General features: G+C 42.5%; 2 protein-coding genes across 4 annotated transcripts in view; both read right to left on the reverse strand.

Moving 5' to 3' along the window:
• ddx47 (DEAD (Asp-Glu-Ala-Asp) box polypeptide 47) overlaps positions 1–59 on the reverse strand; it is a 13,542-nt gene extending 13,483 nt beyond the window's left edge. For all 3 annotated transcript variants that reach the window (NM_001020686.3, XM_087242748.1, XM_087242747.1), the window contains 1 exon segment: positions 1–59. This exon segment is cut by the window's left edge. In NM_001020686.3, the coding sequence (NP_001018522.2) occupies positions 1–34 (34 nt within the window). In that variant the 5' untranslated portion in view covers positions 35–59.
• Positions 60–5,867: 5,808 nt separating this feature from the next.
• wbp11 (WW domain binding protein 11) overlaps positions 5,868–12,500 on the reverse strand; it is a 14,940-nt gene continuing 8,307 nt past the window's right edge. Inside the window, 1 exon segment of the mRNA NM_205652.2 lies at positions 5,868–7,110. Within this exon segment, the coding sequence (NP_991215.1) occupies positions 6,578–7,110 (533 nt within the window). The 3' untranslated portion in view covers positions 5,868–6,577.

Below are 12,500 nucleotides of genomic sequence, written 5' to 3' on the forward strand. Positions count from 1 at the left end.
TCTTCTCCTCCGCCGCTTGTCGCTGCTCCGCCATGTTGCCGAGCGTAACACACGTGCTCAAACACCGGAAGTGACGGAGAGCGCGTCGTCAGCAGGACACGCCGCTGGAGTTTGAGCTGATCCTGCATCTGTGAATGTTGACAGCATCTTCATCTGTAGAGCAGATGCAGCAGCAGCAGCTGCGGGAATAACATCTGCTGCTGGAGTCCTGTAACTGTGCTGGAGTAACAGTAAAGGTCTGCTCATCTGCTGAAGCGCGAGTAAACACAGCTCATCATAATGCGCTCATGATGAGTAAAGAGTCGCTGCTTCTCCAGCGGGACACACAGGCGATATTCATCTACATGTAGTTCCTCTTATTTGTGTAAGCAACTTTAAAAATTAAAGACCAATAACAATAAAATATACACTTAAATCATTGTAAGGGTTAGGTTTTTAAAAGGTTTAATCCGGATTTAGTAATCCTGTTTTTGTGGTCCGGGATCGCGTAATCCAGCTTACTTTTGGAGCCAGTTTTTCAAAACAACATTGGACTGGATCAATCTGATCCGGATAGGAGCTTTTCAGGATCAGTAAATGTGGATAAGCAGTGCTCAAACAGGAGAGGAGAGCACAGTGTAGAACTCTCGACATGTACAGAGCAGCGAGGATGGCCAGTGTGGGGTCAATATAAAAATGAAAGGTGTTTTAAACTAAATGTGGATTTTTATTTGGTTTGCACATGTACTTGCTGATTTCAAGGAATACATTTTTAATCTTCCGAGAGTAATTAATTAAATGAATTAAAACTACATTATTTCATTTACCAGAAACAAAAATATAACATACATACATACATACATTATTTATACACACACACGCGGACACACACATATATACATACATTACATACATATATATATATAGTCCAGGACTGATACTCGAGGACTATAAATATATATATAAACACTATAGCTGGAAATATATAACACTGAATACAGTATTTTTTGTGTGCCACCCCAAGATTTAGTGTGGCCTCTTTCTTACAATAACCTGCCTAATTACCCTAACCTGCCTAGTTTCCCTAATTACCCTAGTGAAGCCTTTACATGTCACTGTAAGCTGTATAGAAGTGTCTTGAAGAATATCTAGTCTAATATTATTTACTGTCATCATGACAAAGAGGAAATAAATCAGTTATTAGAGATCAGTTATCAGGTGGTGTAATAATTCTGACTTCAGCTTGTAACATTTCCTTAATAACTCTGGGTTCCCAGACAGTAACTCACTGTCAAATAAGTCAAATATATATATATATTATATATATATATATATAGGTATACATGTATGGCTCTGACTGTGTACTAACCTTCATCACTGCTAGGGATGGGGACTTTATACAGTGAAGGGTACTAATATCCACTAATATATAGTCGAACAAATGAGCTTAAACTATTAAAATGCAACATATAGTGCAAGACATCATGCATAAACATCATTCTGACCATCTTGTATAAATATTATAGCGGTCTCCATCGTGCTGCAGGACACGGCATGTGGTGAAGATACTCAGACTTCAGCGTTAGTTCTTTCACAGTAGTGTGCAGTGTACCATCATGTCAGGCTACAGTGACTGCAGTGCACACGCGTGTGTGACGAGGTGTATAGTGCAAAACCTGCAAACATCACATGAATAAATTAAGGAGTGTTTATATGGAGCTTTCCAAACTCTCCACATGTTATTTCTGCATCATCAAGTTCCACACTGCAGCTGAGGCTCCGGCACGTCTGCATGAATAATGAGGCGTTCACAGCAGCTCACCTGCTCTTCATCGCTGGCTCGACAGGCATGTGCTGATAAACTCTGTAAACTCCAGCAGCAGTGAAGAGACTGTTCACCCGCGGAGCACTCTTCTCTCTCTGCTGCGGCGCTGATGTGGTTCTCGGGCGCCATGTTCTGGTTCTGTTGCATCACTGTGTGTGTTTATTGTCTGCTCAGTAATGGAGATGATGTAAACACTTCAGGCCAATCCTACTCCAGTCAAAGACAAATACAGCTTTAAAACACTAGTCTGAGTTTATTTCTAAACTAATTTCCAAGATCACGTGCTCATGACTGTTCTCAGCTGATCCAGCATCAGCTCATGATCCAATCAGAACCCAGCCCTACCTCCCCTCCTTTCCAGATGGGCGACCTATCAGCCCAGTGTTAGCACTGTTGTCTCTGGTTAGAGTCTCTACTAAACCAGATGCCATTTCTGTGTGGAGTTTTGCTGGTTCTCCCCGTGCTCGTGTGTGTTTTTCCTTCCACTGTTTAAATTACACCATATCCATATGGATACCATGTCAGCTCTTAGCGAGTTCCCCTCTCCTCACTCATCCATATCCATACTTTAGCTGGAAATAAGCCACAGGGAGTTCATCGAGATCTACCCGAGCTCAAACTCCCCTGGCGCCCTGCAAACGGGAGGGAGCCCCAGACTCCAGGATCTTCTGAGCTCAGGGCTCTCTCCCGGGACAGCATGCCAAGCTTTATAGTCAATCATCAGCTCAGTGTCCACTGCTGGAAAAGTACAAGTTCTCACAGGCCACAGAAACAGCTGCAGTGTGCTGAGAGCAGAACATCCCTCTGTCCTGAACGCTCCAGTACATCATGTGATCAGTGCAGGGACGCTCACATTAACCGTTAACCGTTAAGCGAAAGGGTGCACTTTTGACCGATAAATGTTCTCAGTTCAACACTTTAAAATCATTATTATTATTATTATATTGTCACTTAATAATAACATTAAAGTTATTAGTAGTATTGTTATATCCTTATGCATTTTAAAATAATAAATACCACAGTCACATGACCCTGCAGCCCAAGAGCGGTTACTCACTGAAGCTGAGCAGGGCTGAGCCTGGTCAGTGTCTGGATGGAGAGCACATGGGAACACTAGGTTGCTGTTGGAAGTGGTGTTAGTGAGGCCAGCAGGGGGCGCTCAGCCTGTGGTCTGTGTGAGTCCTAATGCCCCAGTATAGTGAAGGGGACTCTACACTGTCAGTGGGTGCCGTCTTTCGGATGAGATGTTAAAGCGAGCTCCTGACTCTCTGTGCTCATTAATATCCCCATGGCACTTCTCGTGAAAGAGCAGAGGTGTAACCCCGGTGTCCTGGCCGAAGTCCCTCTATCGGCCCTTACGATCATGGCCTCCCAATCATCCCCTTCCACTGACTTGGCTCTATCACTGTCTCTCCACTCCACCAATAGCTGGTGTGTGGTGAAGCACTGGCGCCGTTGTCCTGTGGCTGCCAGAGCATCATCCAAGTGGAGCTGCACACTGGTGGTGGTGTGGTGTGGAGAGACCCCCCCCCCCCCCCATCATTATTGTGAAGTGCTTTGGTGTATGACCATACACAGTAAATGCGCTATATAAACACACATTACATGAATAAATTTACGACACATATTTGTTAAGAACACACGGTCCTTTACACTTGCAATCACGCATGATTACAGAGGTCGCGTGTTTTCACAGAAGCAAAATGAAGAGAGCAAAAAGAAGTACCGCTTGGGACCATTATGACAGAAAGGCAGACGAAGTTACTTGCAAAATATGCAACGCGGTATTAAAATACAGCAGTAGTACAAGTACAATGCAATATCACACATCCACCTGCATTCTGTGATGAAGGACAACGAATGCTGCCCTCCATGTTATCAGGGAGAAGATGTGATGTAGGAGATCTGAGGAGATAACTCAGAGAATATGCTTAATGATAGTAAAAGACATTTTGCCTGTCAGTGTCGTATGTGGTGAAGGTCTTCAAGAGCTGCTGAGATATATAGAACGCAATTACGATATTCCCTCAAGAGCTACTATTACCCACAGAATCGAGACCTGTTTGGAGGAGAGAAACAAGTCGCTTAAAACACAACTCAGCTGCACAAAGTTTGAGGCCCTCACGACTGCCTGCTGGACCGCCCTCACAGCTGAACGCTATACAGCAGTCACTCGTCACTACATCAAGTTAATTCAGCTCCTCCATTAACAGAGTATGGTGAACAGACACATGGCGGAGGACCTGACAGCTAAATCAGGGGATGCAGTGGAGACCTGGGCTCTGCATGGTAAAGTGTCTGCATGTGTTCATGACAATGCACAGAACATCGTGGCGGAAACTCTCCAGGGCGAGTGAACTGTGGCTCAGCGCCCTGTTCTGCGCATACACTGCAGCTCGCTGTAAATGATGGATTCAACATGTGTGTGCATCACGTCATCGCTGCAGCTGGGCGGCTTGTCAGACATTTCAACCATACAAGGAAGCAAAACAGGAGCAAATGCAACTGTCAAACAGCAGCTCATCCAGGCATGCAGGACACGATGGACCTCGCTGTGTGACATGTGCGGGAGGCTTCTTGAACAGAGGGGGGCTATTACAGCGGGTCTGTCTGACAGAATGACAACAAAAATGCAAGATGCCAGAACCCTCGAGATGCGAGACGAACACTGGCATATAATGGCTGAGATTGCGGCAGTGTTGGAAACTTTAAAAGGTGCCACCACAGTAACGTCTGCAGAAAAATACATGTCAATATCCAACATTTACCCCATCATCTTCAGCCTCCGCAACACGCATCTGATGAGGGCCGAGGAGGATGACTTCAGAGGGGCAGAGCTCAAGGCGAAAGTTCGGCAGTGCTTAAGCGTCCGCATGGGGGTGGGTAGATATTATTATTATTATTATTACTAAAAAGAAGCGGCGAAGGCCAAACTTATAAACATGTGCTCTGCTTTAAAAACGGCCACGGGTGACGCTGGTGCCCACAGCACACAATCCAGCCAGAGCAATGCCATGATGTTGCTCCTTGGAGAAGATCATGCCTCCCTATAAGAAGACACTGGTCCTCCAGAAGCAGAGGTGGCCATTTATCTGAGAGAATACGATTTGGATATGAATCCTCTTGACTGCTGGAAAGCAAATGAAAGGCGCTTCCCGACGCTGGCCGTTCTAGCGAGGCGTTATCTCTGTATTCCCGGGACATCTGTGCCATCTGAGGGTCTTTTCTGCCGCAGGATTACCCGTCAACAGGCTGCGCTCCAGACTATCCCCACAGCACGCAGATGTGTCACTGTTTAAATGAAAACACTTTGCTGTTTAGGGTAGGCCTGTTTTTATTTGACAGAGGAAAAACACTTTGGATAATTGGAGAGAACTACATCGCTAGGCTAGGTTCTTTAAAATAATCCAGTCAATGGTTTCGTTTAGCCTAGCCTACTCTTGCAGTTTAATGAAGTGAAAATATTATGTGCAGGACTGCAGGCCATTCAGTTTAATTTATTTAGCCCTATATTCTGTTTTCCATGCTGTTGGAAACGCTGCTGGTGCAGGGATATGTGTATCCAGGTTCTTTGTTCTGTAATTAGCTGTCAGCACACGTTAAATCAATGTTTTAAAATGCAATATTTAATGTGTCAAACACTCGTCAATTCCTTCTTCTTTCAATCTTTTTTTCATTAAATGACAATTCATTAATCAGTTAATATTGGGAAAAACAGCAGCAGTTGTTGTTGGGAAAATTACCTGAAATGAGTATCCCTTGATTAAATGCATAGGCCCAGGTCTATTTTCTGTGGGCGATCTCAAATCGAGCTATGTATAAAACACAACATTAGACGAGCAGCATATTCCGGTTCTTAAAGGATTCAGTCAGTGTTTTCCTTTCATAATCTAAATTGGTCATTTAAGTGTAAAAAGCAGGCCTTTTATTTTATTCTTCTTATGTTTAGTTTATTCTTTTTTTCGATGCTGTTGGACCCCGCAGATGCGTGAATATGCTCTGTTGTTCTGTCTGCTGCTGCTCGCATGTTAAATAAACCTCAATTTAATTTGTCACAAAATACACACGAGAATTATTCATTTATTTTTATTAAATACTAATTTAATAATAATCTGACCAGCTAACCGTTATTAACCCGGTTAACGAGCTGCGGTTGTCGGTTGGCAAAATTATCGGAAGTGAGCATCCCTAGATCAGTGTTTGAGCTAAATCTCTACACACACCAAACACTGATCTCACATCCTGACAGAGGAGCCCTCAAACACCACTGCATCAACACTGAGCACACTCTACAGGTGTGTGTCCACTGAAGCGCTCCATTATAAACACACACACAAGATGATGATGATGATGATGAAGATCAGAGTTACTGGAGCAGTGAGGGATTAAAGAACACATCATTACACCATAACCCTGTGCTCAGTGTTTATTACCTGCTCCACTCCTGCTGCTCAGCTCTAATACACACATAATACACTCATCAGGACATCAGAGTCAGCTCAACTGTTTATTGACATTACACACACACGCACGCACGCACGCACGCACGCACGCACGCACGCACGCACGCACGCACGCACGCACGCACGCACGCACACACACACACACACACACAAACACACACACACACACCTGTACTGTGACCAATATCTGCAAGCACGCACACACACACACACACACACGCACACACACACACACACACCTGTACTGTGACCAATATCTGCAAGCACGCACACACACACACACACACACACACACACACACACACACACCTCAGAGCAGCCCCTCCATCTCCCGCATGAAGGCCTCGTACACCTGGTCTTTGGTCTTCAGGTTAGGCGGGGTGGGGGCGTGGGCGATGGGCGGGGCCTGGTGGGCAGGGGTCTGCTGATTGGCTGGTGGGCGCTCCTCCTCCCTGCGCCCTGTCCCCCCTGCCCGGTCTCTGCGCACGCGGAGCGCTGTGGGCACGAAGCGCGTCACCTCCGCCTTGGGGTTGATGATCTGCGGTTTGGCGGAGATGGTGGCCCCGCCCCCCTGTGCAGAAGCGCCACCCGAACCCGCCACCGTGGCCCGCTTCTCGATGGTGGGGGCCAGTGGATTGGCTGTGGTGCCGGGGGGCGGCGGCATCTGCAGGGCAGAGCCGCTTGGAGCACCCTCATTGGACGAGGCAGCGGGAGACTTCTGACGGGGGACGATGCTGGGTGGAGCACTGAGCACATTGGGGTTGAGCGGGGGCGGGAACAGCGAGAGGGGTGGAGCCATACGTGGTGGGCCGGCGCGCGGGGGAGGGGGAGGTGGCGGCATTCCTGCAGATACAAACACACACACACATTACAAATAACCTATGCTAAACACAATAAAGCATCACTTGTGTTACAGATGATTTTAGTTTGCCCTCACCAGCAATATAGTTACGCTAGTTATCATCTGCTAGCGTAGGTGCTAATAGTTATTATCGGCTGCTGCTATAGAGACTAATATAGTTATCGTTATAGTTATCATACGCTGGTGTAGACGCTAATACAGTTATCGTTATAGTTATCATCCGCTGGTGTAGAGGCTAATATAGTTATCGTTATAGTTATCGTCCGCAGGTGTAGAGGCTAATATAGTTATCGTTATAGTTATCGTCCGCTAGTGTAGAGGCTAATATAGTTATCGTTATAGTTATCGTCCGCTGGTGTAGACGCTAATATAGTTATCGTTATAGTTATCTTCCGCTAGTGTAGAGGCTAATATAGTTATCGTTATAGTTATTGTCCGCTGGTGTAGACGCTAATATAGTTATCGTTATAGTTATCATCTGCAGGTGTAAAGACTAATATAATTATCGTTATAGTTATCGTCCGCTGGTGTAGACGCTAATATAGTTATCGTTATAGTTATCATCTGCAGGTGTAGAGGCTAATATAGTTATCGTTATAGTTATCGTCCGCTAGTGTAGAGGCTGATATAGTTATCGTTATAGTTATTGTCCGCTGGTGTAGACGCTAATATATTTATCGTTATGGTTATCGTCTGCTGGTGTAAAGACTAATATAATTACCGTTATAGTTATCATCCGCTGGTGTAGAGGCTAATATAGTTATCGTTATAGTAATCGTCCGCTGGTGTAAAGACTAATATAATTACCGTTATAGTTATCATCCGCTGGTGTAGAGGCTAATATAGTTATCGTTATAGTTATCGTCCCCAGGTGTAGAGGCTAATATAGTTATCGTTATAGTTATCGTCCGCTGGTGTAGATGCTAATATAGTTATCTTTATAGTTATCTTCCGCTAGTGTAGAGGCTAATAAAGTTATCATTATTGTTATCGTCCGCTAGTGTAGAGGCTAATATAGTTATCGTTATAGTTATTGTCCGCTGGTGTAGACGCTAATATATTTATCGTTATAGTTATCGTCCGCTGGTGTAAAGACTAATATAATTATCGTTATAGTTATCGTCCGCTGGTGTAGACGCTAATATAGTTATCATTATAGTTATCATCTGCAGGTGTAGAGGCTAATATAGTTATCGTTATAGTTATTGTCCGCTAGTGTAGAGGCTGATATAGTTATCGTTATAGTTATTGTCCGCTGGTGTAGACGCTAATATATTTATCGTTATAGTTATCGTCCGCTGGTGTAAAGACTAATATAATTATCGTTATAGTTATCGTCCGCTGGTGTAGACGCTAATATAGTTATCGTTATAGTTATCGTCCGCTAGTGTAGAGGCTGATATAGTTTTCGTTATAGTTATTGTCCGCTGGTGTAGACGCTAATATATTTATCGTTATAGTTATCGTCTGCTGGTGTAAAGACTAATATAATTACCGTTATAGTTATCATCCGCTGGTGTAGATGCTAATATAGTTATCGTTATAGTTATCGTCCCCAGGTGTAGAGGCTAATATAGTTATCGTTACAGTTATTGTCCGCTAGTGTAGAGGCTAATATAGTTATCGTTATAGTTATCGTCCGCTGGTGTAGACGCTAATATAGTTATCTTTATAGTTATCTTCCGCTAGTGTAGAGGCTAATAAAGTTATCGTTATTGTTATCGTCCGCTAGTGTAGAGGCTAATATAGTTATCGTTATAGTTATTGTCCGCTGGTGTAGACGATAATATATTTATCGTTATAGTTATCGTCCGCTGGTGTAGAGGCTAATATAGTTATCGTTATCGTCCGCTAGTGTAGAGGGTAATATAGTTATCGTTATAGTTATCATCCGCTGGTGTAGACACTAATATATTTATCGGTATAGTTATCGTCCGCTGGTGTAAGGGTTAATATAGTTATCGCCCGCTGGTGTAGAGGCTAATATAGTTATCGTTATAGTTATCATCCGCTGGTGTAGACACTAATATATTTATCGGTATAGTTATCGTTATAGTTATCGTCCGCTGGTGTAGACACTAATATAGTTATCGTCCACTGGTGTACAGGCCAATATAATTATCGTTATAGTTATCGTCTGCTGGTGTAGAGGCTAATATAGTTATCGTTATAGTTATCGTCCGCTGGTGTAGAGGCTAATATAGTTATCGTTATAGTTACCGTCTGCTGGTGTAAAGGCAAATATAGTTATTGTTATAGTTATCGTCCGCTGGTGTAGAGGCTAATATAGTTATCGTTATAGTTATCATCCGCTGGTGTAGAGGCTAATATAGTTATCATTATAGTTATCGTCCGCTGGTGTAGAGGCTAATATAGTTATCGTTATAGTTATCGTCCGCTGGTGTAGAGGCTAATATAGTTATCGTTATAGTTATCGTCCACTGGTGTAGAGGCTAATATAGTTATCGTTATAGTAATCGTCCGCTGGTGTAGAGGCTAATATAGTTATCGTTATAGTTATTGTCCGCTGGTGTAGAGGCTAATATAGTTATCGTTATAGTTATCGTCCGCTGGTGTAGAGGCTAATATAGTTATCGTTATAGTTATCGTCCGCTGGTGTAGAGGCTAATATAGTTATCGTTATAGTAATCGTCCGCTGGTGTAGAGGCTAATATAGTTATCGTTATAGTTATTGTCCGCTGGTGTAGAGGCTAATATAGTTATCGTTATAGTTATTGTCCGCTGGTGTAGAGGCTAATATAGTTATCGTTATAGTTATCGTCCGCTGGTGTAGAGGCTAATATAGTTATCGTTATAATAATCGTCCGCTGGTGTAGAGGCTAATATAGTTATCGTTATAGTTATTGTCCGCTGGTGTAGAGGCTAATATAGTTATCGTTATAGTTATTGTCCGCTGGTGTAGAGGCTAATATAGTTATCGTTATAGTAATCGTCCGCTGGTGTAGAGGCTAATATAGTTATCGTTATAGTTATCGTCCGCTGGTGTAGAGGCTAATATAGTTATCGTTATAGTTACCGTCTGCTGGTGTAAAGGCAAATATAGTTATCGTTATAGTTATCGTCCGCTGGTGTAAGGGTTAATATAGTTATCGCCCGCTGGTGTAGAGGCTAATATAGTTATCGTTATAGTTATCATCCGCTGGTGTAGACACTAATATATTTATCGGTATAGTTATCGTCCGCTGGTGTAGAGGCTAATATAGTTATCGTTATAGTTATCGTCCGCTGGTGTAGACGCTAATATAGTTATCGTCCACTGGTGTACAGGCCAATATAATTATCGTTATAGTTATCGTCTGCTGGTGTAGAGGCTAATATAGTTATCGTTATAGTTATCGTCCGCTGGTGTAGAGGCTAATATAGTTATCGTTATAGTTATCGTCCACTGGTGTACAGGCCAATATAATTATCGTTATAGTTATCGTCCGCTGGTGTAGAGGCTAATATAGTTATCGTTATAGTTATCATCCGCTGGTGTAGAGGCTAATATAGTTATCATTATAGTTATCGTCCGCTGGTGTAGAGGCTAATATAGTTATCGTTATAGTTATCGTCCGCTGGTGTAGAGGCTAATATAGTTATCGTTATAGTTATCGTCCACTGGTGTAGAGGCTAATATAGTTATCGTTATAGTAATCGTCCGCTGGTGTAGAGGCTAATATAGTTATCGTTATAGTTATTGTCCGCTGGTGTAGAGGCTAATATAGTTATCGTTATAGTTATCGTCCGCTGGTGTAGAGGCTAATATAGTTATCGTTATAGTTATCGTCCGCTGGTGTAGAGACTAATATAGTTATCGTTATAGTAATCGTCCGCTGGTGTAGAGGCTAATATAGTTATTGTTATAGTTATTGTCCGCTGGTGTAGAGGCTAATATAGTTATCGTTATAGTTATTGTCCGCTGGTGTAGAGGCTAATATAGTTATCGTTATAGTTATCGTCCGCTGGTGTAGAGGCTAATATAGTTATCGTTATAGTAATCGTCCGCTGGTGTAGAGGCTAATATAGTTATCGTTATAGTTATTGTCCGCTGGTGTAGAGGCTAATATAGTTATCGTTATAGTTATTGTCCGCTGGTGTAGAGGCTAATATAGTTATCGTTATAGTAATCGTCCGCTGGTGTAGAGGCTAATATAGTTATCGTTATAGTTATCGTCCGCTGGTGTAGAGGCTAATATAGTTATCGTTATAGTTACCGTCTGCTGGTGTAAAGGCAAATATAGTTATCGTTATAGTTATCGTCCGCTGGTGTAGAGGCTAATATAGTTATCGTTATAGTTATCATCCGCTGGTGTAGAGGCTAATATAGTTATCGTTATAGTTATTGTCCGCTGGTGTAGAGGCTAATATAGTTATCGTTATAGTAATCGTCCGCTGGTGTAGAGGCTAATATAGTTATTGTTATAGTTATCGTCCGCTGGTGTAGAGGCTAATATAGTTATCGTTATAGTAATCGTCCGCTGGTGTAGAGGCTAATATAGTTATCGTTATAGTAATCGTCCGCTGGTGTAGAGGCTAATATAGTTATCGTTATAGTTATTGTCTGCTGGTGTAGAGGCTAATATAGTTATCGTTATAGTAATCGTCCGCTGGTGTAGAGGCTAATATAGTTATCGTTATAGTTATCATCCGCTGGTGTAGAGGCTAATATAGTTATCGTTATAGTTATTGTCCGCTGGTGTAGAGGCTAATATAGTTATCGTTATAGTAATCGTCCGCTGGTGTAGAGGCTAATATAGTTATTGTTATAGTTATCGTCCGCTGGTGTAGAGGCTAATATAGTTATCGTTATAGTAATCGTCCGCTGGTGTAGAGGCTAATATAGTTATCGTTATAGTTATTGTCCGCTGGTGTAGAGGCTAATATAGTTATCGTTATAGTTATCGTCCGCTGGTGTAGAGGCTAATATAGTTATCGTTATAGTAATCGTCCGCTGGTGTAGAGGCTAATATAGTTATCGTTATAGTAATCGTCCGCTGGTGTAGAGGCTAATATAGTTATCGTTATAGTTATTGTCTGCTGGTGTAGAGGCTAATATAGTTATCGTTATAGTAATCGTCCGCTGGTGTAGAGGCTAATATAGTTATCGTTATAGTTATCGTCCGCTGGTGTAGAGGCTAATATAGTTATCGTTATAGTTATCATCCGCTGGTGTAGAGGCTAATATAGTTATCGTTATAGTAATCGTCCGCTGGTGTAGAGGCTAATATAGTTATCGTTATAGTAATCGTCCGCTGGTGTAGAGGCTAATATAGTTATCGTTATAGTTATTGTCTGCTGGTGTAGAGGCTAATATAGTTATCGTTATAGTAATCGTCCGCTGGTGTAGAGGCTAATATAGTTATCGTTA

Source organism: Danio rerio, chromosome 3 (genome assembly GCF_052040795.2).
Source record: "Danio rerio strain M-AB ecotype USA chromosome 3, GRCz13ab, whole genome shotgun sequence".
NCBI classification, from domain to species: domain Eukaryota; kingdom Metazoa; phylum Chordata; class Actinopteri; order Cypriniformes; family Danionidae; genus Danio; species Danio rerio.